This window comes from Panthera onca, chromosome D3 (genome assembly GCF_046562875.1).
Source record: "Panthera onca isolate mPanOnc1 chromosome D3, mPanOnc1 haplotype 2, whole genome shotgun sequence".
Lineage (NCBI taxonomy): Eukaryota > Metazoa > Chordata > Mammalia > Carnivora > Felidae > Panthera > Panthera onca.
In genome coordinates, this window is record NC_138350.1 from 31,591,982 (window position 1) to 31,618,673 (window position 26,692).

The 26,692-nt window shown below is 36.3% G+C and overlaps 1 protein-coding gene across 5 annotated transcripts in view; it reads left to right on the top strand.

Moving 5' to 3' along the window:
• The window catches only part of SPIRE1 (spire type actin nucleation factor 1), a 199,600-nt gene that overhangs the window by 85,660 nt on the left and 87,248 nt on the right, over positions 1 to 26,692 (top strand). For all 5 annotated transcript variants that reach the window (XM_078435445.2, XM_078435446.2, XM_078435447.2 and 2 more), the window contains exon 4: positions 16,440 to 16,565. In XM_078435445.2, the coding sequence (XP_078291571.1) occupies positions 16,440 to 16,565 (126 nt within the window). The remainder of the gene's footprint in view (positions 1 to 16,439; positions 16,566 to 26,692) is intronic.

Here is a 26,692-nt window from a genome sequence, read left to right on the forward strand (position 1 = left end):
TCTCCCAGAAACTCTGGAATAGGGCTCTACATTTATGATACTTATGAAATTCAGATATTCTTTAGCTCTTTTATTTTGTTTCTTTTTTTTAAGTTTATTTATTTTTTTAGAGATAGACATGAGCAGGGAACGGGGTGGGCGGGGGGGGAGAGAGCGAGAGAGAGAGAGAGAGAGAGAGATCATCCCAAGCAGGCTCCATGCTGTCAGTATAGAGCCAGACATGGGGCTCAAATTTACAAACTGAGATCATGATCTGAGCCAAAATCCACAGTTAGATGCTTTACCAACCGAGCCACCCCTGTGCCTCTAGCTCTTTTAATACTTGCAATACTTCTCGTTTTAAATCAACAGTGTCTGTAGGTGAAATCCTCATAATGTGTAGAAATTAAAATTTCACACAGTTTATTCATTTTGTATTTTCTAGGGGTCAAGGTATATTTTATTTTTTTAAGTTTTATTTATTTATATCTGAGCCCATATCAAGAGTTGGATGCTCAACCAACTGAGCCACCCAGGCACCCCTTCAAGTATATTTTAAAATATATATACACTTAAAGGCCAGATAAAACTTTCTGCAGCCCACAGATGACCTGCTTGTTGCATTGCAGACCAGTGATAATGATTAAAAATGAAGAGTAAAAGGTTTTCCATTAAGACATAAACCTATTTATGCCTCTGAAATTGAGTCTGCAGTTTTTTGGTGGGGGCTATGTAGGGGGCAGTGAACAGGGAATGGTGAATGAGGAAGAGAACACTCACTTAACCAGCTACAGCAATTAAGTTAACCCTGGCACCAGTAGAATGATAGATGTCATAGCCAGATTGCTCTCATACTGCAGATTTGGAAGATGAGGGCTAGGGATTTATTGGATTGTTATAATTATTATTCAAGACATTGAATATTTTAACTTATAAAATAAAAATTCTCAGACATTCAGCAATTTGAACTGAACTTGTTTTATTTTTTTAATTTGGGCTATTGCATCTGGATTCCTGCCTATCTTACTGCTACCTTAATATGAAAAATAAATAGTTAAAAGGGTGCTTATGTATCACAAAAATCCATTATTCATGGCCACATAGTGATACATAGAGTTTGTAGTTTAATTAATGAGTTGAAATCTTCAGTTAGTAAACTAACTTCTTGTTTATTTTGTTGGAAGAGAAGATGTAACTGAAGGAATATAACTACTTTCTCCTTATTGGAAGTGGAAATATGAAACTAAGTTTGAATAATATAAATAATAGAATATTTAGGAACTTGGAGACAGCTTTTTTTTAATTCTTAGTGAGCAAGACCTCTTTAATGTGTCATGTTTCCCCTGAATAGTTATTTGTTCTTATTCTACTAATATTTTGTTATATTTTCATATATTTGTTGTTCTCTGAGCCTTATGATAACACTGTGAGGTAGATTGAGAAGACATTTTTATACCCATTTTACACATGGAAGAACTAAGGCTCAGAGAGGTATATGACTTCTCCAGCTTCATAGAACTGAGTAAGTAAGAAGGGTACATGGTGATTATATTCAGAGCTTATACTCTGGTAGGCCTCGTTTTACCATTTTCATACCAACTGTTGTTGCCCTGGATTATCGAATCCTATGATCCTTATTTTTTTTTTTTTTAATTTTTAAATATTTATTTATTTATTTATTTATTTTTGAGAGAGACAGAGAGAGTGAGCAGGGGAGGGGCAGAGAGAGAGCGAGAGGGAATCCCAAGCAGGCTCTGCACTGTCAGCACGGAGCTGATGCTGGGCTGAACCCACAAACCATGAGATCATGACCTGATCCAAAACCAAGAGCTTAATTTAACTGACTGAGCCACCCAGGTGTCCTATATTCTTTTTTTTTTTTTTAATATTTATTTATTTTGAAAGAGAGAGAACGTGAGTGGGAGGAGGGGCAGAGAGAGGAGAGAGAGAACATAATTAATATAAAGTATCTAGTATAGTTCTTGTCATGAATAACAATTTAATAGCATTTACTATATGCCAGGCATTTTCCTAGGTGCTAGGCACATAGCAATACGCAACATACAAATGGTCCCTACCTTTATGGCTCTTAATTTTAATGTAGAAAAATAGAATATAAACAAGTAAAGCATAAACACACACATGTAATTTTTTCTGACTCATTGCAGTCACAGATTTATGTCAGAGATAGAACATGTTCTTCCCTTAAATATAACACCTAAAGCATTTTCCTTTCAGTTGAAGTATTTCTTGAGAAATATATGAATATATATATGTGTTTATATATATATATATGTTTATATATATATATATATGTTTATATATATGTATAACCTGTAACCAAGTACTTAACACCTTCAAGAAGCATTAACAAAAGATCATTCTAAAAAATTGTTTTCTTATCTGTAAGGGGCATCTGGGTGGCTCAGTCAGTTAAGTGTCTAACTTTCGATCTCAGCTCAGGTCTTGATTTTAGCATTGTGGGTTCAAGCCCTGCATTGGGCTCCACACTGGGTGTGAAGCATACTTTAAAAAAAATTATTTTTGTATCTGTAAATACATTCTGAAAAATATTCACCCAATTAACATTAATCAAAAAGAAGAGATTGTAGACATGAAGAAAAACTGGAGATTGATGGAGCACAAAGTGTGCAGGAAAGGAGATTGAAGAGTCAGGGTTAGAGATGATGGAAGAGTAAGACTTAAGACAGTGGATAGAAAGAATGAGTAAAAAAAAGTGGTGTGGAATCTAGGAAAAGTGTCTGAGAAATGACTGAAATTAATATGAGAATAGTACATGAACAAAGTTCTTCATTTGAAATGAATGTAAAATTCTCAGTTTATTCATATATTCATTTACCTTTTGAAATGTAAAGTAAGCGTTTAGTGTGCCTTCTTTGTGCTGAGTGCTCTATCAGCACTTAGGTTGCTGAGATTAAATAGGGTTAAGTGAACCCCTGTGAAATAAGTATTATAGACCAGGTGCGTAGGACCATACTAGCTCATACACTACCTTTGGGCAAATGAGCAATAGGCGTTCCTTCTTCAAGATACTTGGCTTCCATCTGTAAGAAAATTGTCATAATAAATAGGAATTTGCAATGTCTGTGATGTGGAGATGTCCTTCTAGATATAGTACCCTCGTGAACAGTCTGAACATACAGAAGTGGTGGTTCAACACGTGTACCTGAAATGCTCAGGGAGCACAGAAAGAGGCACTGAACTCAGCCTGGGGATTCTGATTCTCTTATACAATCCAGTCTCCCTAATAATCAGGGAATGCGTATAAAGCAATGCCATTTGTAACTCTTTTGCAAGCAAGAAGTTACTTTTGTTGATATTTGAAATTATGGTAAATTATTTCATGTAGTAATTGATAGCTACAGTGTAAATTTTCATAGCCCTTATATAAAATAACTTGACAGTATATTTAAAAGTCTTCACTGTGTATGATAGCAAAAGGCTAGGAACATCCCAGATGTTCATTAATAGGGGAATGGTTGAATTAACTATGGGTATAGCTAGTTAGTGAAGTATTATATAACTATCTGAAAGGATTGAGGAAATCTCTCTCCAGGGTATATTGTTTAGGTGAAAAAACAAGGTGGGGCACCTGGGTGGCTCAGTTGGTTAAGTGTCTGACTTTGGCTGAGGTTATGATCTCACAGCCTCATGGGTTCGAGCCCTGCGTCCAGCTCTGTGCTGACAGCTCAGAGCCTGGAGCCTGCTTCGGATCCTGTTTCTCCCTCTCTCTCTGCCCCTCCCCATCTCACGCTCTGTGTCTCTCCTTCAAAAATAAACAAACATTAAAAAAAAAATTTAAGAATATGTATGAAGGTATTTGTTTATATTGTTTTAAAAAAGAGGAAAGATAAATCAAACCTAAAGAAATTAGCTATAGATAAAGGAACAGAGCAGAAACAAGGACAGGCATTAAAGCGAAGCATCTCTGAGTATACTTAATTCTGTAGATTTGATTTAGAAATCATATAAATGTTTTACTAAATTATAAAACAAAGTTAAATATGGAAATATAATTCCCCCTGCATTCAAGGCAAATTGAACATAACTGTTCTCACACTGGAGACATAACTACATAGGAAGACCTACAAAGCTATAACCACATAGTAGCAGTGAGCACAGCTACCACCAGGTTGTGGTCTCTAAATATCACTCCCCATTAAAAGAATTCCAGGATTCCTTAGAGAAATGGCTAATTCGAGATCTGGGAAGGAGACGTATAAAATAGCCTGGAGCATCTTGTTATACCAGAACGCAAACAGACTATCCAAGATTACTGAATTATATAAAAAGGACTCGAAAGCCAACTCAAAGAAGTTCTGATTGGTCAAAGATGGAAAAATTTGATCATCGATAAGAACAATAGCTGTGATGAATTAAAAATCACATCAAATATTCTGAATTACATGAACACATAAGTGAAAATAAAACCCTCATCGGTCACCTTTAGAGGCTGTTAGGGAATCAACTTATTTCAAAAATTGGCAAATAAGCAAATTCATCCTGCCTTTTCCCCGTGAAGAGGTTACCTTAGGTAACCAATTAGTTCTGTATAAGTTTCTTTTTATAAAAGTCCCAGCTAATATGTGAAAACAGAATAATAGGGATTGCAAAATGGTAATAATCTAATAAAGAAGAATAATGATAATAGCAATAATCATTGTGGCATCACAAGAGACCAGCAGACTTAGTTCACAGCACCACTTGGGAGGTACTCTTGCCAAGCAAGCAAACAAAAAACCCATCGATCTTCAATCTGATCAAGCCTCTAGATCTAACTACCAATTTGTAGGAAATCCAGGGGATATAGAAACATTTTAAAACCACCATAAAGATACAATCATCAAAATCCAGATTATGGGAAACTCTATAGGACAAATCATGTAATTTCTTTGATAAATACATAGAAGATAAATGGAGAGGGAGAGAGGAAAAACTTACATTAAATCAAACTTGATACATAGCACCCAGTTGCAATATATGAACCTTATATGGGTTCTAATGAAAATGAATAAATTGTAAAAATGTGTGTGACTATTTGAGATAATCAAGAAAATTTTACCTTATGCTATATTTGATTTTAGAAATTACTCATATTTTAAATATGATAATAGTATTGTGTTTATTTTTTTAAAGAACTCTTATCTTTAGAGATATATGCTGAAATATTTATGTATGAAACTCAGATATATGGGATTTGCTATAAAATAATTCTAGAGGGTGGAGCTGAGCAGGTAAGGAAGTAGATAAAATAAGATTGACCATGAATTGATCATTGTTAACGTTGGATGATGTGTACATGCTGATTCATATACTATTCACCTAGTTTTGTTTTGACATTTTTTCTTATAAAAAATTAAAATACGTAAAAATATCCAGAATAATCCTTTGTGATAGCAATACTACTGTTAGAAATTTTTCAAAGAGGTAAGTTTTTTTCAATTAGATATGATTGACATATAACGTTAGTTTTAGATGTACAACTTAATGATTTGATATATGCATATATTGTGAAGTGATTATAATAAGTCTAGTTAACATCCATCACCACACATAGTTACACATTTTTTCCCCCTATGATGAGAACTTTTAAAATTTACTCTCTCAGCAACTTGCAAATATACAATGCAGTATTATTAACTGTGGTCACCATGCTGTACATTACATCCTCAGGACTTATTTTATAACTGTAAGTTTGTGCCTGTTGACTTCCTTCACCCATTTTGCCCACCCCTCTCCCTCTCCCTTTGCCAACTACCCATCTCTTCTCTGTACAAAGAGGTTATTCTTTTTAAGTTTTTATTTAAATTCTATTTAGTTATATAGTGTAATATTAGTTTCAAGTGTACAATATAGTGAATGATTCAACACTTCCATACATCACCTGGTACTCATTACAACAGGTGCATTCCTTAATCCCCATCACCTATTTTCCATCCCCCACCCACCTCCCCTCTGGTAACCATGTTTGTTCTCTATAGTTAAGAGTCTGTTCAAAGAGATAATTTTTAAAAGGTGAAAATGTTACATGGATACATTGAAGATATGTTTTTGTTTTTGTTTTTGTTTTGAGAAAGAGAGAACGAGCAAGGGAGGGAGCAGAGGGAGAAAGAATTTTTTTAATGCATTTTTTTCAGTTTTTATTTATTTATTTTTTGAGAGAGAGAGGAAGAGCAGGGGTGGGCAGAGAGAGAGAGAGAGAGGGAGAGAGAGAGAGAATCTCAAGCAGGCTCCACACCGTCAACACAGAGTCTGACGTGCGGCTCAAACTCACGAACTGTGAAATCATGACCGGAACTGAAATCAAGAGTTGGATGCTTAACTAACTGAAACAGCTAGGCACCCTGAGAGAGACAGAGACAGAGACAGAGACAGAGACAGAGAGACAGAGAGAGAACATTTTAAGCAGGCTCCATGCTCAGTGTGGAGCCTGACATGGGGCTCAATCCCTGATCCTGGAATCATGACCTGAGCTGAAATCAAGAGTCAGACTCTCACTAACTGAACTATCCAGACACCCCTTGAAGATGTGTTTTGTAGCATTATTTATTTATACTATTCTATAATGAAATAAAGGGCTCATAAAGAAATGATGTATCAACTACATGGAATATTAGATAATCTCTAAAATTATAATTCTGTGAGTTGTTTAGCAATATGGAAAATTTCTGTATTAATAAATGGAAAAGAGACCACAAAGTTCTGCATATACTGGTATATGGGTAAAGAATGAAGGAAAATGTGGTAATTTGAAATAGTGTATTAGTGGTGGTGTGATTCAGAGTGCACCATTTAGCATCAGAAATTCTGTTCCTCTTATTTTTTACCATTTATGTAATAAAAAATTGTAAAATTCTAGTATATTAAGTGTATTATTGGCCTTGAATAGTCTTACAGGTTATGCTTTCAGTGTTAATTTATAATTTAAAACAAAATGCAGCATGTTTCTGCAAATATAAAGTTTATACATAATAACCCCTGCTTATAAAAAGTTAGCAGGTTTTTGGTTTGCCATGTAATGTCAGATTTTGCAAACTATTTTGAAAACTCCTCAGGGGAGAAAAGAATGGTACTGTAGAATGTGATTTAAAATAGAAACAAGCTTTATGTATTTAATTTTATTATGCCAGACTAGATTAACCTGGTGCAGAATTTGTCTTCATTTTCAAAATGCACATGTATTATAAATAGCCTATACAGGATAAATGTATTATTTTCATCTATGTATGAATGTGGCCTTGATTTAATGGAACATATGCAAGGGAGGGCAAGATGTTTGAGCTTGTCATTACTGAATTAGGATTTCTGTGAATATAGGTTAGTTGAGTGAATAAGATTCATAAGTCAAACTAGAGAGACTCCAAAGAAATTGCAGTTCTCTGTATTTCAGAATGTTGTGTTCTCTAAGTTTTGAAATTTGCTGGGAACATACTAATTTGTTGTTACTGATTTAGGCAAAAATTTAGTAATTTATACTAACTATATGATTCTAAATTTAAAGAAGATAGTCTTTGTACTTTTTGTTTTGTTATTAATTTCTTATGATAAATACGTGATTATACTCACTAGGCAAAACATTTTAGTTATATTAAGATAATATTCTACTTAGGTTTTGCAAATAAAATTCTGAACTTTGTGAACTGAACATTTTTAAAAACATTTGAATTTCAATAATCAAGAATAAATTGTGAGAAAATATTGGAGTCCGATGTTATCAACAGAGGACTATTATATGATAAATTCTAAAGATCTCAGAAGATACCATTTTGGTTATGCCATTTTCTTTTCTGGGATAATAGAATTTACACACATCGCAATTATGTGTTTCTAAACAAAGGGTGACTTGGATTGCTAAATGCTTTGGAATTTGGAGTTTAAGCAAAAACTATTCTCAATTGTGCCAAGGTTTTAAGAAAAACTTGATGGTATGTATAGTATTTTGACACCAATTAGGGTAAGAAACATCAGTAGATAATATATAAAATTTTTGAGTTACTGGCATACATCTTTGATGTGATACCAAATAAATTTTTTTCTTGTAGTTGGTGCATTGCTTCAAAAATACAGATATTAACTTATTTGACAAAAAAATGAAAATGTTTCAAAATGTTAGACAGTATTTATAAGGGGGCACCTGGGTGGCTCAGTAGGTTAACCGTCTGACTTTGGCTCAGGTCATGATATTACGGTTCGTGGGTTTGAGCCCTGCCTCGGGCTCTGTGCTGACAGCTCAGAGCCTGGAGCCTGCTTCAGATTCTGTGTCTCCCTCTGCCTCTCCCCTGCTCACACGCTGTCTGTCTCTCTCTCAAAAATAAATAAACATTAAAAAATTTTTTTAAAAAGAAAGTATTTGTAGGTTGTCTTTTTTTTTTTTTTTTTTTTTTTTAATCACATCTACCTAGTCAAGGTTTTCAGGTATTTTCAAGTTTTGTTGAAAACATGTAACAGGGTCCTATATGTTTAATGAAAACTTCAGAAAATTTATTTGGAGTCTAGCAATAGTATTAATGATTCTATATAGGGAATCCAGATAATGGAGTTCTCAGATTGACTTTGAATTTTAATTTAATTTTAAATCACATATTTTAAATCATTCTTGAAACTCAGGGTTGCAAGAGTCAGGGTTGAAACCTTGACTAGAAAACTAGAAAAGAGCCAGCTAGAAATTTTGAACCAAAAAATAAAATAACTGAAATAAAACTTGAGTGAATGGGTTTAATAGACTAGACAGTGCTGAAGAGAGAAAGAATGAAATGAAATATTGTCAGTAGAAAATACTCAGAATGAAGCACAAAGACACAAAAAGAATAAAGAATATAGAATAGAGGGTCAGTTACAAAGGCAGTACATCTAATTAAAGTTCTAAAAGGAGAGCAAGTAAAAGGGAGGATGGAAGAAATATTTGAATACTAAAAATTAATACATACTAAGGTAACAACATAATAATTAATTATTAATTAATTAATTAATAATTAATACAAATTAGGAATTTTCCAAAACCATGGAAAACACTATGCCACAGATTCAAGAAACTCCACAAATCAAGAGAAAAAAAAATGAAAATAACATTGTTTCCTTATAGTTAAACTGCTAAAACTTACAAACAAAATCTTAGAGGGAAAATGAGACTGCACCTTTACTTACTTCTCAATAAAAAGAGTGGAAACCAGAAGACGATTTGAATGATTCTTTAAAGCTCTAGAATAGAACCTAAATACCTTTCAAGAATAAAGGTAAAATAGATCTCTTTCTGACAAACACACACCAGGAGTGGCCTAGAGTAGGAGTTGGGGAGTCATCAGCCTTTAGGTGGCATTTAAAGCTGATCTTAAAAATTTATTCATAGAACAAAGGCAGGTAGGTTAAGTAAGACATAACATAGTCCAGTCCTCTCCTTTTAGAAATAAACTGAAACCCAGCAATGTCAAATAAACTGTCCAAGGTCGTATAATATCATGTTGATAGAACCTACTCTTTTTCTCATTATGTTCCTCCATCCCCATATTGTCTCTTTTTTTGTAACTGTAAAAGATGGTTTTGTTGCATGCCTGCTGTGTACCATGTTGTATGCTAAAACACTTTAAAAACATGATTTTCTTGGGGCGCCTGGGTGGCTCAGTTGGTTAAGCGGCCAACTTCAGCTCAGGTCATGATCTCGCGGTCCATGAGGGCTGTGAGTTCGAGCCCCGCGTCGGGCTCTGTGCTGACAGCTCAGAGCCTGGAGCCTGTTTCAGATTCTGTGTCTCCATCTCTCTGACCCTCCCCTGTTCATGCTCTGTCTCTCTGTGTCTCAAAAATAAATAAATGTTAAAAAAAAAAAAAAAAAAAAAAAGAGTCTGACTCTTGGTTTCTGCTCAGGTTGTGATCTCGCAGTTTCGCAAGTTCAAGCCCCGTGTCAGGCTCTGTGCCGACAGTGTGGAGCCTGCTTGGGATTCTCTCTCTCCTTCTCTCTCTCTCTCTCTCTCTTTCTCTCTCTCTCTGACCCTCCCCAACTCGCACTGTCTCTGTCAAAATAAATAAACTTTAAAAAATATGATTTTCTATAATACAAAAGTAATCTACATTCATTTAGAGTGCATAAGAACTTGGCTTTTGGAGGTTGACTACATGGGTTCGATTCCACTTCTCTTGCCTACCTGTGTGATTTGAGTAAATTGCTTAGTTGTTCTAAATCTCAGTTTCCATATCCATAAATTGGCTTCTTGTGAGTATTAAATGAAATGCATTTAGGAACAAAGAACCAAATAAAAATCAAGCAGCTCATGGGCAGTGAAATAACCACTTGGATTATTTCTCCTCTGTGGGATTATTTCTCCTCTGTGTCAATGGTGACTTTGTGGAATTTTGTTGGTTTTTGTTAAGTTTTTAACACATATTTTTTAAAGTTTATTTGTTTTGAGAGAGAGGGAAAGCGTGTGTGGGGGAAGGGCAGAGAGCAAGACAGAGAGAGAGAATCCCAAGCAGGCTCTGTGCTGTCAGTGTTGAGTTCTACACGGGGCTTGATCCCACAGACTGTGAGATCAAGACCTGAGTCGAAATTGAGCCCAGACACTTAACTGACTGAGCCACCCAGGTGGCCTTAATACATATTTTAAATTGTGGTAAAATACACATAACATACAATTTATCTTTTAAATTATTTTATTTTATTATAGGTTTTTAAAAATGTATTTATTTATTTTGAGAGAGAGGAAGGGAGGAGCAGAGAGAGAGAGAAAGAATCTCAAGCAGGCTCTGTGCTGTCAGCACAGAGCCTGACGTGGGGCTCAAACGCAGAAACCATGAGATCATGACCTGAGCTGAAATTAAAGGTCGGATGCTTAACTGACTGAGCCACCCAGGCGCCCCTAAATTATTTTAAAGTGTACAGTTTAATGGCATTAAGTGTGTTCACAGTATTGTCCAGCCATCACCATTATCTAGTTCTAGAGATTTTTTATCACCTCACATGGAAAACCCTACTCATCACTTCTTATCCCTCATCTTTCAGCCCCTGGCAACCACTAATCAGCTTTCTGACTTTGTGGATTTGTGTATGCTGGGAATTACATATAAATGGAATCATACAATATGTGACCTTTTGTTGTCTGGCTTCTTTCACTTAGCATAATGTTTTTAAGGTTCATCCATGTTGTAGTGTGTATCAGTACTTTATTCCTTTTTATGAATGAATAAGATTCCACTATTTATACTACCTTTGTTTTTCCATGTATCAGTTCAGAACATTTGAATTTTTTCCACCTTTGGCTACTATGAAGAGTTGCTGGTATAAACATTGGTATACAAGTTTTCGTTTGAAAATTTGCTTTTTATTCTTTTTGATTTATAGTTGACTCTTGAACCAGTGCAGAGGTTAGAGACATCGACACCCTGCACAACTGAAAATTCACATATAATTTTTGATTCCCCAAAAATTTAACTAAGCAAACCAACTGTTGACCAGAAGCCTTACAGATAACATGAATAGTCAATTAACACATATTTTGTATGTTTTTTTTTGTTTTTTGTTTTTTGTTTTTTAAATTTTTTTTTTTAATGTTTATTTATTTTTGAGACAGAGAGAGACAGAGCATGAATGGGGGAGGGGCAGAGAGAGAGGGAGACACAGAATCGGAAGCAGGCTCCAGGCTCTGAGCCATCAGCCCAGAGCCTGACACGGGGCTCGAACTCACGAACCGTGAGATCGTGACCTGAGCTGAAGTCGGACGCTCAACCAACTGAGCCACCCAGGCGCCCCAACACATATTTTGTATGTTAAATGTATTATATACTGTATTCTTACAATAAAGTAAGGTAGAGAATGTTATTAAGAAAATCATGAGAAATTACATTTTATACTAAATGTATTTATATTTTAAAAATCTTCATGTAAATGCACCTGAACAGTTCAAACCCATGTTGTTCAAGGTCAACTGTATACTGAGGGGTTGGATTGCTGATCACATGGTACCTTTTTGATGAGCCACCAAACTGTTTTTCACTGTGGCTGTACCTTTTACATTTCTACCAGCAATACATAAAGGTTCCAATTTCATCACATTCTCATCAACAATTATTTTCCATTTTTGGTTTGTTTGCTTTTATAGCTATCCTACTGGGTCTGAGTGGTATCTCATTGTGGTTTTGATTTACATTTCCCTAATAACTAATGATGTTGAGCATCCTTTTCTGTGCTTTTTGGTCAGTTGTATATTTTCTTTGGAAAAATGTCTGTTCAAGTCAGTTTTTACATTGGGTTGTCTTTTTCATTGTGTTTAAGAGTTCTTTATATATTTTGCAGAGCAGGCCCTTATCAGATATGTGATTTGCAAATATTTTCTTCTGTGCTGTGGGTCTCTTGAAAGTGTTCTTCGGTGTACAAAATCTTTTAACTTTGATAAAGTCTAATTTATCCATATTGTTGTTGCTTATGCCTTTGGTGTCATATCTAAAAAATCATTACCAAATCTATGAACGTGAAGGTTTATCCCTTCCTGTGTTGTCTTCTAAGAGTTTTATATTTTGGGGCTGCCTGGGTGGCTCAGTCGGTTAAGCATCTGACTTCAGCTCAGGTCGTGATCTCACAGTTCATGAGTTCGAGCCCTGCATTGGGCTCTGTGGTGACACCTCAGAGCCTGGAGCCTGCTTCAGATTCTGTGTCTCCCTCTCTCTCTGCCCCTCCCTAGCTTGCACTCTGTCTGTCTGTCTCTCTGTCTCTCTCAAAAATAAATAAACATTAAGAGTTTTACATTTATTTATTTTTGAGAGACAGAAAGAGATAGAGCACAAGTGGGGGAGGGGCAGAGAGAGAAGACAGAATCCTAAGCAGGCTCCAGGCTCTGAGCTGTCAGCACAGAGCTCGACATGGGGCTCAAACCCACAAACCACGAGATCGTGACCTGAGCCGAAGTCGGACGCTCAACCGACTGAGCCACCCAGGCGCCCCAAAACATTAAGAGTTTTATATTTTGGGCTGTTAAATTTAGGTGTCTGATCCACTTTGAGTTAATTTTTATAAATGGTATAAGATAGGAGTACAACTTCATTTTTTTATTTTTTAATTTTTTTTGTTGTTTTGTTCTTGTGTTTTTGCATGTGACTATCCAGTTTTCTCAGCATCATTTGTTGAACAGACTTTTCTTTCCTAATTTAATGGTCTGGGCACTTTTGTCAAAAATTAATCAACCAAAGATACATGGGTTTATTTCTGGACTCTTAATTGTATTCCACTGATCTATAGGTCTTTCCCTATATACCACACTGATTTGATTACAGTAATTTTGTAGTTTTGAAATAAGAAGTATGAGCCTTTCAATTTTGTTGTTTTGAAGATTGTCTTTGCTATTTGGGGCCCCTTGCAATTCCATATGAATTTTAGGATCAGCTTTTCTGTTTCTTCAAAAAAAGCCATGAGGATTTAGTTAGGGATTGCATTCAGTCTCTAGATCACTTTGTGTAATTACTGCCATCTTAACAATATTGTCTTCAAACCCATGAAATGTAGGATGTCTTTCCATGTATTTGAGTCTTTCAGCAATATTTTTAGTTTTCAGTGTGTAAGTCTTGTACCTCCTTAGTTAAATTTATTCCTTAGCATTTGTTAATACTTTTATAAATGGAATTGCTTTCTTAACTTCATTTTCTTTTTTTTAACATTTAGATGAGTACTTTGTCCATTTTTCTATTTTTAATATAATTTGTTGTCAGGTCAGGTAACATATGTTGTATACAGTGTGCTCTTGGTTTCGGGAGTAGATTCCTGTGATTATCGCTTACATACAACACCCAGTGCTCATCCCAAGTGCCCTCCTCAATGCCCATCACCCATTTTCCTCTCTCCCCCACATTCCCTCCCCCATCAACTCTCAACTACCCTATGACTCAGCAACAACACTACTAGGAATTTATCCAAAAGATACAGGAGTGCTGATTCATAGGGGCACTTGTACCCCAATGTTTATAACAGTGCTTTCAATAATAGCCAAATCATGGAAAGAGCCCAAATGTCCATCAATTGATAAATGGATAAAGAAGATGTGCTTTATATGTACAATGGAATACTACTTAGCAATGAGAAAGAATGAAATCCTGCCATTTGCAACAATGTGGATGGAACTAGAGGGTATTATGCTAAGTGAAATAAGTCAGTCAGAGAAAGATATCATGTTTTCACCCATAGGTGGATCTTGAGAAACTTAACAGAACCATGGGAGAAGGGAAGTGGAAAAATAGTTTCAAACAGAGAGGGAGGGAAACCATTCATTTTTTGCTTGCTCATTGATATAGACATACACCTTTGTATGTGTGTGTGTTGATTGTGTATCCCACAACTTTGCTGAAATTGCTCATTAGCTCCAATAGTTATTTGTGAATTCCTTTGGATCATATATATATATGATTATATATCATATATATATATGATTATGTCATGTGCATTAAAAAACATTTTTAGACCTAGTTATTACTTTTATACCGGTGTTTTTTCAAGTTGCTGGTCACAGCCTATTAGTGGAGCATGAAATCGATTTAGTGTAAGTTTTGTTTTGTGAAATTTTCGTGTATAAAACATAGATGTAGGCATGTATTTGAGTCCTTGTATAAAATATATTTCTTACTGGGAATTATAGTCAAAAATATTATGCCGTATTTCACACCATGTAATTAGAATGTAAAATTATGGGATTGGTTAGATGAACATGAAACTCTTAGCAGTTGCTTTTCATTACCTTGGATATGAAATTGTATATTGGAAGCTGTCTTCTGTGTATAAAAGTAAGTATGCAGAAAAATCCTCTGTTCATTGGTAGCTCTGTGAAAAACAAGCTTGTGAGTTTTTTTAAAGTTTTAATTTAAATTCCCGTTAGTTAACGTGCACTGCGACATTAGTTTCAGGTGTACAGCATAGTGATTGAACACTTCCATATATCACCTGCTGCTCATCAGAGGTACACTCCTTAATCCCCATCACGTATTTCATCTACCCTTCCCCCTACCTTCCCTCTGGTAACCATCAGTTTGTTCTGTAGTTAAGAGTCTGTTTCATGGTTTATCTCCCCCCGCCTTTGCTCATCTGTTTGTTTTTAAATTCCACATATGAGTGAAATCTTATGGTATTTGTCTTTGACTGACTTATTTCGTTTAGCATAATACTCTCTAGAACCATCCATGTTGTTACAAATGGCAAGATTTCATTCTTTTTTATGACTAATATTCCATTGTATAGCTTGTGAGATTTTTGTTTTTTGTGCTTTCTGATAAATCAATTCTTAGCCTCCTTTTGGGTACTGTGGGGAAAATTTCTTACTGAAACCCAAGGTATTTTTCTTGAGAAGAATATACTTTATTAAAGATAGTAATCTAATAAATGACATGTGATACTTATTACAAATGAAAATAACAGAAGGCACATTATGAAGGATAGTATAATCTACAAAGACATCTTTTATTCTCCAATGGATAGAAATTATTAAAATACAATAAAATGTATGTTTTCAGTAATTGTATTAATGTCAAATTTACTGAATATAGTAAAGAATTAAGGGAGAACCTACATCTTTTTAAAGAAAATGAAGTCCCTTAAAACATAACTATAGTACATGGTTACAAAATTATTACTTTACAAAAAAGCAAAATTATTCCCATGCACTAGACCCTTGATAGGATATCTTTCCAATCTAATATATTAAATGGCGTTTGAGTTTTCTAAATTGTTGTGCATCTTTTACCCACTGGTAGTTTTGGGGGGATTATGGACTATGTACGGTAAAAGACATCGAGACTGGAGATACGACCAGCAGACTTATTCTGCCCTCTGCTCTCTTTGCTGCACTCTCCATTTACTGATGGAGCATCTTCCCTGTGGTCCACATGTCATCCCAACAGTCTTTTTATTGCATTACACAATTCAGCATGTATTGGGATGAGCCTGGGCTTCAGAAACCCATAAAACTATGTTTAATTCTTCTCCGTCATGTCAACTTCTGACTGTGGACAATTCACTTGAGTCCTCTTAGCTTTAGTTTCCTTTGCTGTAAAATGGAGATAATTCCAGGCTACACTGAAGAGTAAATGATATTATGCTGTGTACATGACATGTCAAATATAGTGCCTGGCATGGTAAAAAGTAAATGACAGCTATTAAAATACCTGCATTATGATTAACACTTAGTAAATGGTAGTTCCCTTTCTACTTCCAACCAAAACTTTTATATATGTCCTATCATTTTCAAATAGAAGCTAACTAATTTTACTAAGCTCATCTGTACTATTGGCCGTTTGTTAGTGGACCACTTTTTCCATATAATTTTACTGATGATTTTGTGATGCATTAGGCTTTGGATGATGGGGATTGCCTTACTGTCTGATATAAAAATAGGAATATACTGGGTATATCTGTCTTTTAGGTACCAAAAACCCAAAATAATAAATGAGCCCTATTGTTTTATTTTCTTCTTCTCTAGTTATGTGCTGCTCATCTGCCAACTGAATCAGAGGCACCAAATCATTATCAGGCAGTATGTCGTGCACTGTTTGCAGAAACAATGGAGCTGCATACATTTCTGACTAAAATTAAGAGTGCAAAGGAGGTGAGTACTACTGCTTTCATATTTATTGGTATTGTGGAAAATTAACTTGAATTTTCAACACTGTCCGTCATATTATTTAAAATATTTCTTACCATCCTTATGATGGTAATACGATGTTTATTCCTAGGTATTTTATTATTTTTGGTGCAATTGTAAGTGGGGTTATTTTCTTAATTTCTCTTTCTGATGCTTATTAGTGTATAGAAATGCAGTGGATTTCTGTGCATTGATTTTATATTCCGTGACCTTACTGAATTCATTTTCAGTTCTGGTAGTTTTGGGATGTAATCTTTAGGGTTTTCTAGAAATAGTATCATGCTATGTGCAAATAGTGAGTTTTACTTCTTCCTTGCTCATTTGGATGCCTTTTATTTCTTTTTCTTGTCAGATTGCTGTGGCTAGGACTTACAGTACTATGTTGAATAAAAGTGGTGAAACTGGACATCCTTGTGTTGTTCCTGATCTTAGGGGAAGAGCTATCAGTTTTTCAGTATTGAGTATGATATTATCTGTGGGTTTTTCATATATGGCCTTTATTATGTTGAGGTGTATTCCCTCTGAATGTACTTTGTTGAGGATTTTTATCATGAAAGGATGTTGTGCTTTGTCAGATGCTTTTTATGCATCTATTAAAATGATCATATGGTTTTTTATCATTTTTCTTACTGATGTGATTTATTATGTTGATTGATTTGTGAATATTGAACTACTTTTTTGCATCCCAGGAATAAATCCCACTTCATCGTGGTGAATGACTTTTTAAATGTAATGTTGGATTCAGTTTGCTAGTATTTGTTAAGGAGTTTTGCATCTATGTTCATCAGAGATACTGGCCTGTGGTTCTTTTGTTTTGTGCTGTCTTTATCTGGTTTTGGTATCAGGGTAATGCTGACCTCATAGAATGAATCTGGAAGTTTTCTTTTATTTTTTGGAATAGTTTGAGAAGAATAGGTATTAATTCCTCTTTACATGTTTGGTAGAATTTACTTATGAAGCTCTCTGGTCCTGGATTTTTGTTTGTTGGGAGTTTTTTGATAACTTATTCAATTTCATTGGTGATAATTCATCTGTTCACAGATGTCTTCCTAATTCAGTTTTGGAAAATTGTATATTTCTAGGAATCTATCCATTTCTTCTAGGTTGTCCAATTTGTTGGCATATAAGTTTTGATAATATTCTCTTATCCTTTGTATTTCTGTGGTGTCAAGTTGTTATTTCTTCTCTTTCATATCTGATTTTGTTTAAAATTAAATCTGTTCTAGGGGCACCTGGGTGGCTCAGTTGGTTGAACGTCCAACTTCAGCTCAGGTCATGATCTCACAGTTCGTGGGTTCGAGCCCCACATCAGGCTCTGTGCTGACAGCTCAGAGCCTAGAGCCTGCCTTGGGTTCTCTGTCTCCCTCTCTCTCTACCCGCCCCCCCCCCCCCCACTCATGCTCTGTCTCTGTCTCAAAAAAATGAATAAACCTTAAAAAAATTTTTTTAAATAAAATTAAATCTGTTCTTTCTTTTTAAAAGAATCTGTTTTTAAATGCAAGTGTATGAATCCATTTTATTAAGCAAAGATTTTCTTTTTTTTTTTTAATTATTTCTTTTAAGTTTATTTATTTTGAGAAAGAGAGAGAGAGCACAAGTGGGAGAGGGTCAGAGAGAAGTAGAGACAGACCCCAAGCAGGCTCTGCAACATCAGTGCAGAGCCCGATGCGGGACTCGAACTCAAACTGTGAGATCATGACCTGAGCCAAGATCAAGAGTTAGATGCTTAACCAACTGCTCCACCCAGGTGTCCCTAAGCAAAGATTTTCATAAAGCTTCCTTACAAATGAGAAATGTTCAATCAGTTTCCCATATGACTTGCTTTTCACTATCTTTCTGCCACTCTTTTTCCATTTTAAAAGATGCGGTACCTGTTTCAGGAAGGGATAAGGACTCAGGAAGTAGGCTACATATTTGATAATTGAACTATTTTATAGTGGATTTGGATAAATATCTAATGGAGGTAGTTGGAATTAATATTCATATAATTTATGACCTCATTTTAGCTATTTTCTTACATTATTATTCATCACTGTGACTTAAAATGTTATGTGTAGAGTCCAAATGAACCATTTTAATTTATTTACGAGCTGAATCACCATAGTGTACATCACACAGATGGTTGTGAAGATTCATGAGCTCTATATAAAGCAGTGCAGCATCTGGCACACAGTAAGAGCTCAGTACATGATAGGTGGTGGGTATCATTTCTTTTATGACTAAAGTGCAGAGTTTATGTGAAGCACTAGTTTAAAACTTATGATGACACACAGTTTGGGGAGGGATACAAATGGCATATGTAAGAGTGGAAGGAAAATTTTAACCTATACTAGACTTATAAGACTAATTAGTTCTGGTAATAAGTGACAGATGTGTCATCCTTAATAAACCACCTTAAATAAATCCATTGTTTATGTCTGAATAAGAGCTCTAAGCATTCCTCTTCTGTCCTAGCCAGGATACTGCTTACAGTCTGTCTTTTTGTTATAGGCCAGTGAAAAACTGTTTATTTTTTTAGGATTTTATAGAGTTAGACCAAGAAGAAAGTCTTCAGTGGGGTGGAAAAGGTGGAAAAATAACTATGTGTTATTTGAAGAATAATTAAAAATGCATCATGGACTAGCTTTTCCTCCTGGATAGAACCAGAGGATGTAAGATCCGTTTAAAAGTTTCAGAGTAAACATCCGAAAGTACATTCTCAATTAAGGTTTATTACGTAGTAGAAAAGATTACTTTTTAAGCTTGTAATTGTCTTCCCCAGTTTGTTAAGTTTGAGATTACCTTGTCCAGAGAACAAGTATTACTTTTAGGGTGTAAGTATAGTCCTGTGGGGTTAGCATAAATTAAATGTACTGTTGAAGTTCTTCCAACGCACACATTCTCAGGAACCGTTTCTGAGCTTAAAGAAATGTATTAATAAGTTTTTCTTATTCTTATATTATTTTTTCTACTCCATTACAATGTGAGCTAAAACAAAAAAGATATTTTTTGCTCTTCATTAGAACTTTGCTTTGTCAAACACACTCCAAGAAATTTAAACATTATCAAAATTTATTTAAATAAAAATCTCACAAGCAGAGTAAAATACAAGTGGTTAGTCTCTGTGTGGCAGTGCCCACAGAGACCAGCCAGACCAAGGCTGGGGACCCTGGAGTTCCAGCCCCACCTCACCATGTCACCGTCTGGCACCACCCCAGATTTAGGTCTTTGTAAATATCAGTTCTGGCCTGTTTTCTCATCTCTTACTCTGTTTCCCCTCTTTGTTGATCTCTCTTACCCCTTTCCATTTTTCTCTGGAAACTGCTCCATTTTTAGAGAGAACTCCTCAGTGCCCTCAGGCTCTTCTCAGGCTTGCTCATCTGAGGGTAGTCCTTTCTGATACTTCCCCCTTTCGGAAAGCTGTTCTTTCCTGCATAACTTCGTATATCTGTGCCTTGTGAGTTAGTAATACTCCGTCTCTGCTCTGCTGTTTCCAAACAACTGCTGTTCTTAACTTGCACAGAAAGCTCATGCCATCTACTTCTGTTCTTCTTTTCTTTTTTTTTTTTTTAAGTTTATTTATTTATTTTGAAGGAGAAAGAGAGAATGTGTGAGCAGGAGAGGAACAGAGAGAGAGAAGGAGAATCCTAAGCAGTCTCCGCGCTGACTGTATGGAGCCCATTGCAGGGCTCAAACTCACGCTCCCCAAGATCACGACCTGAGCCGAAGTTAAGAGTCCAGTGCTCAACTGACTGAGCCACGCAGATACCCCAGGTTCTGTTATTCTTAAACCCATTGTCACTGTCATCTGCCACCATCTTGTGTGAGTTCTTTGATAAAAAGAAACTCTAGCTCTGTGTCCTTGGCTTTCCCTCTACTTCACTGCTCTGCTTACCTGAACACACTTCTGGCCTCAGAACCACCTATAATCATTCCACCTTTGAAATCATGGACTCTTATCCCCCACTTACTAACTGTAACTTCTGCTTTTCGAGCTCTTTCCCTCATTGCCACCTGAGCTCATCTTCCAATCTCTCAACTCCCCCATTTTTCTTCCAGTTTATTAGCCCTTCCTGGATGTATGTCCTTTCCTGCGTGAACTAGGTTCAGTCACTTTAACAGGAGTTCAGGTCACATGTCCAAACCAGATTGTTGCACTAACCTCCCACCAGTCCCCTCGTCACTGTGAATCCTCTTCGTCAAGTTCATCTTTCACATTGTCTGCCAATGATTTTTGTAGATTACAGATCTGACCTGAGGAGTCCAGTCACACAGGTATGTGATCTTTCAGGCCTGACCCTAGGCTGGTTTTCCCCGGCAAATCCCAATAGGGGAAGGTGCCCTCCCACACATGACTTGGTGCATAGCCAGGGTTCTGCACACTGGTTTTCTGGAGGGAGTGGCAAGAACAGTGAGCATCCCCACTGGGTCAGCCATGTTCATTCACACATCTGCATCCCTAGCCCAGGCACCTTCACCAGGGCCTTGGCTGACATGCTTTCCTCCACTCTGGCTCATAACTTTCCATTTCTGCCCTTCCTTCTTTACCTCCCACCAGCCCCTGGTCCATAAAATGGCCGGAGCCTTTTGTCCAGTACTCCTCAGCAGTGAGGGGATTTTTCCCCACTTGCCTGAATGTCACCTAACTTTTGCCCAGTGTCATTCTGTGGGGGGAAATATGGAACAAGAGGAGCAAAACATCCTTTTTGGCCTCTTGTTTGCACTGTTGCATCCAGTGAATTAAGGCTTGATTGGTACTTTCAGTTCAGTTCATTCTACCTGACCTTAAGACCCCTGGTAGCTCAAAAGAACCATGTTGCTTCCCTGATTAATATGGTTCCCCATCAACTATAGAGTAAAACTAAAACTTTTCTATTGCACACAGGGCCCTTCATGGTGTTTCCCCTCCTTATGTTTTTATTGTCCTTTTTAACAGTATCCAATCAAAATTACTTATAGTTTCTGAATATGTCATGCTATTGTAGGTCTGTGTCCTTTGCACATTCTGTTCTTTCTGCCTGGAATTCTCTTCTTCCATTGTCTGCCTGGTGAACTCCTATTTATCCATCTAAACCCTGCTTCCATATTGCCCTCTTTGTGAAATATTCATGACCTCCCTCCAGCCCAACAGAGTTTTATGCCCTCCACTATCTCTGTATCTTATTCATCTTTCAGTCACGCACTTCTCATACTCTATAGTAGTTATTTGCTTACGTCTTTGTGGTTTTTTTCTCCACAGCTGGACCAGATCCTTCTTGAGATAAATGACTATGTTTTAAATCATCTTTATGCCAATGACTTTTAATGTAGTATATGCACATAGGAAACAGTCCAGAAATACTTGTTGAACTGAAACAATTTATACATTATATCTGTGTTTTCTAGAACTTCAGAGGTTTTCAACTTGTTGAAAGAAGTCAGTTTTAAAAGCATTTGTGATGATTAGAAACCTTCCGGCCAAAGTATTTCTAGTAAAAGGAGAACTTTTATGGGAATATAGATGAGGTCTTAGAGTGCTCTTGCTGTTCTTTAAATTTATACATAAAATTTCATTTAATAATGAATCTTGATAGGACAAGCTATAGAATATGTGGAAATCCTGAACTTAAGAACATTCTGTACCATTTAATTACAGATTTTATGTTACATAAATTGCTTGTCAACACTGAGATTTTAGAAGTAAAGTCTTAACATGGTCCAAGTGGATTTGTTTTTCCTCTGCAATGTGTGCTGCTTTCTTGAAATTGTGAATATTTTCATATATGTTCATGTATGTTCATGTATAGTCATTTTAACCTTTTCTCAAGAGTACTAAATTCACACTACTAATAAAATAGTCTGCTAATTTGAATATTTTTTCTAAAGATCTTAAAGTACTTTATACAGACAGGCATACCTCATTGTATTTCAGAGATACTGTGTTTTTTTGTTTTTTGTTGTGTTGTTTTTCTTTTAACAAATTAGATGTTTGTGGCAACCCAGTGTAGAGCAAGTCTATCCGTGATATTTTCCCAACAGTATTTGCTCACTTCATGTCTCTATGTCACATTTTGGTAATTATTGCAATATTTCAGACTTTTTCATTCCTGTCATGTTTGTTAATGGTAATCTATGATCAATGGTCTTTAATGCTATTATTGTAATTGTGGGTACTACAAACTGTGCCCATATAAGGCAGCAAACTTAATTGATAAATGTCTGTTCTGACTACTCCACTGACTGCCTGTTTCCCCATCTCTCTCCCTCTCCTTGGGTATCCCTATTCCCTGAGACACAAAAATGTTGAAATTAGGCCAATTAATAACTGTATAGGGGCCTTTAAGCCATACAGAGAAAGACAGATACCATATGTGTTCACTCCTATGTGGATCCTGAGAAACTTAACAGGAACCCATGGGGGAGGGGAAGAAAAAAAAAAGAGAGGTTAGAGTGGGAAAGAGCCAAAGCATAAGAGACTCTTAAAAACTGAGAACAAACCGAGGGCTGATGGGGGGTGGGAGGGAGGGGAGGGTGGGGGATGGGTATTGAGGAGGGCACCTTTTGGGATGAGCACTGGGTGTTGTATGGAAACCAATTTGACAATAAATTTCATATATTTAAAAAAAAATTGTTCAAGTGAAGGGAAGAGTTGCACGTCTCTCACTTTAAATCAAAAGCTAGAAATCATTAAACTCAGTGAGGAAAGTCTGTCGAAAGCCAAGATGGGCTAAAAGCTGGGCCTTTTGTGCCAAACAGTTAGCCATGCTGTGAATGCAAAGGGAAAGTTCTTAAAGGAAATCAAAAGTACTGCTCCAGTGAGTACATGAACAATAAGAAAGCAAAACAGCCTTATTGCTGATATGGATAAAGTTTGAGTGGTCTCGATAGAAGATCAACACGGTCATAACATCCCCTTAGGCCAAAGCCTCATCCGGAGACCCTAAATCTTTCCAGTTCTTTGAAGCTGAGAGAGGTGAGGAAGATGCAGAAGAAAAGTTTGAAACAAGCAGAGGTTAGTTCATGAAGTTTAAGGAAAGAAGCTGTCTTCATAATGTAAAAGTACAAGTTGAAGCAAGTGTTGATATAATAGCTGTAGCAGGTTATCCAGAAGGTCTAACTAAGGTAATTCTCATCTATTAGAAGAAGATGCCAGATAGCTAGAGAGGAGAAGTCAGTGCCTGGCTTCAGAGCTTCAAAGGACAGCTGACTCTTTTGTTTGTGGCTATGCAGCTGGTGACTTTAAATTGAAGCCGGTGCCCATTGACCATTCTGAAAATGCTAGGGCTCTTAAGAATTATGCTGACTCTACTTTGATGTGTTCTATAAATGGAATAACAAAGCCTAGATGACATCACGTCTGTTTACAACATGGTTGATGAAATATTTTAAGTCCATTGTTGAGACCTAGAAAAAAAGAAAGAGATTCCTTTCAAAATATTAGTGTTGACTGACAATGCACCTGGCCACCCAAGAGCTCTGATGATATCCAGTGAGATTAGTGTTGTTTTCGTGCCTGCTAACACAACATCTATTCTGCAGCTCATGGATCAAGGAGCAATTTCAGCTTACAAGTTTTGTTATTTGAGAAATACATTTTGTAAGGCTATAGCTGCAATAGATAATGATGCCTCTGATGGATCTGGACATCAGTTGAAAACCTTCTGGGGGTGCCTGGGTGGCTCAGTCATTTGAGCATCCGACTTTGGCTCAGGTCATGATCTGATAGTATATGGGTTTGAGCCCTGTGTCAGGCTCTGTTCTGATAGCTAAGAGCCTAGAGCCTGCTTTGGATTCTGTGTCTCCCTCTCTCTCTGCATCTCCCCCACTCATGCTCTGTCTCTCTCACTCTGAAAAATAAACATGTAAAAAAAATTAAAACATTCTGGAAAGTATTCACCATTCTAGATGACATTAAAAACATTTGTGATTTATGGGAAGAGGTAAAAATATTGACATTAACAGGAAATGGGATGAAGTGGATTCCAACCCTTATGGATGGATGACTTTAAGGTGTTCAGGACTTCAGTGGAGGAAGTAACTACAGATGTTACTCTGTAACAAGAGAGAACTAAAATTGGAAGTGGAGCCTGAAAATGTGACTGAATTGCTATAATCCCACAATAAAACTTTAATGGGGGAGGAGGTGCTTCTTATGGATGAGCAAAGAAAGTGGTTTTTGAAAAACTTTTATTTCCATATAGTTGGCACACAGTGGTCCATTAGTTTCAGGTGTACAACATAGTGATTCAACATTTTTATACATTATGCTTGCTTACCACAAGTGTAGTTACCACCTGTCAGCATACAACACTATTAAAATATCAGAAAGTAGTTTTTTTTGGAGATGGAATCTACTCCTGGTGAAGATGCTGTGAATATTGTTGAAATGACAAAAAGAATTTAGACTTTGATATAACTTAGTTGATAAAGCAGTGGCTGGGTTTGAGACGACTGACTCCAATTTGGGAGGAAGTTCTGTGGGTAAAATTCTATCAAACAGCATCACATACTGCAGAGAAATTCTGAAAGGAAGAGTCAGTTGATGCAGCAAACTTCATTATTGTTTCATATTAGAGACACTGCCACAGCCACCCCAACCTTCAGCAGCCACCACCCTGATCAGTCAGCAGCCATCAACATTGAGGGCAGGATCTTCCACCAGCAAAAAGATTACAACTTGCTGAAAGTTCAGATGATGGTTAGCATTTTTTTAGCAATAAAAATATTTTTTTATTTTTTTAAATGTTTGTTTATTTTTAAAAGAGAGAGACAGAGCATGAGTGGGGGAGGGGCAGAGAGAGAGGGAGACACAGAACCCAAAGGCAGGCTTCAGGCTCTGAGCTGTCAGCACAGAGCCCGACGCGGGGCTCAAACTCACGGACCGTGAGATCATGACCTGAGCTGAAGTTGGACTCTTCACCGATGGAGTCACCTAGGCACACCAGCAATAAAATATTTTTAAATTATATACATTTGTTTTTATAGACCTACTACTATTGCACATTTAATAGACTGAAATATAGTGTAAACATAGCTTTTATATATACTGTGAAAACAAAAATATTCACGTGACACATTATTGTGGTACTTGCTTTATTGTGGTGGCCTGGAACCAAACCCGCAATATCTATAAGGTATGCTTATACATTTAAGAATCAGACAATATTTCAGGGGTGCCTGGGTGGCTCACTTGGTTAAGTGTTTGACTTCGGCTCAGGTCAGGATCTCCCAGTTCATGGGTTTGAGCCCCGCATCAGGCTCTGTGCTGACAGCTCAAAGCCTGGAACCTGCTTTGGATTCTGTGTCTCCCTCTCTCTCTGCCCCTCCCTGACCCGCTTCTGTCTCTCTCTCTCAAAAATGAATAAACATTAAAAAATATCAGAATGTGTAAAGAATCAGATAATATTTCTTCTGTACCTGTGAGTTAGTATGTATCAAGTGGAATTTTCAAAGTGATGACCTCTGATTTAATAAGTTGATTATCTGATCATCAGTGATGTTTCACATTACATTTTATCTGTGTGTGTGGGCACGCACGTGTGTGTAAAATTAGGGTAAATTCGTAGTATCAAAACATTGGGAAAAAAATATTTGAGCTTAGTTGCTGATAATGTTCCTGATTTCACAGACCAAAACTACTTCATGTTAAATTTCTTATATGCTCAACTGACATTTTATTAAAATATAAGTAAAACCCCTAACCTGTTCCCAAGTGTTAACCAGTTGTTCTATGACATAATTATGCTTATTAGACCTGGCTTACTTTTGAAAGCTCAGAGCTTTGTAGTTCATCATCTATATGGAATACAAACTCACTTTTATTCTAATCTTTTTATGATGTGATGATTTCCTTCTTAATGAATGAGATCCATTAAGGTTATTCTCTGAATGACAGAGAAGTTTTGGATAGACCTGCTGTTACTGTGTCTCAAAAGCAATTTGATATTCTTGAAAGTAGGCACATATTACTGTGTCTCATAAGCAATTTGATATCCTTGTATGTAATTATAGATGAAGGGACAGGCTAAACAATCCATTTAGTGCATCAGGTTGTATGAAAGAAGAGACAGCCCAGGTCCTATTGCCAGTAACCCACCACCACCCAAACTCTACCAGCAAGTGTGGCCAGTGAG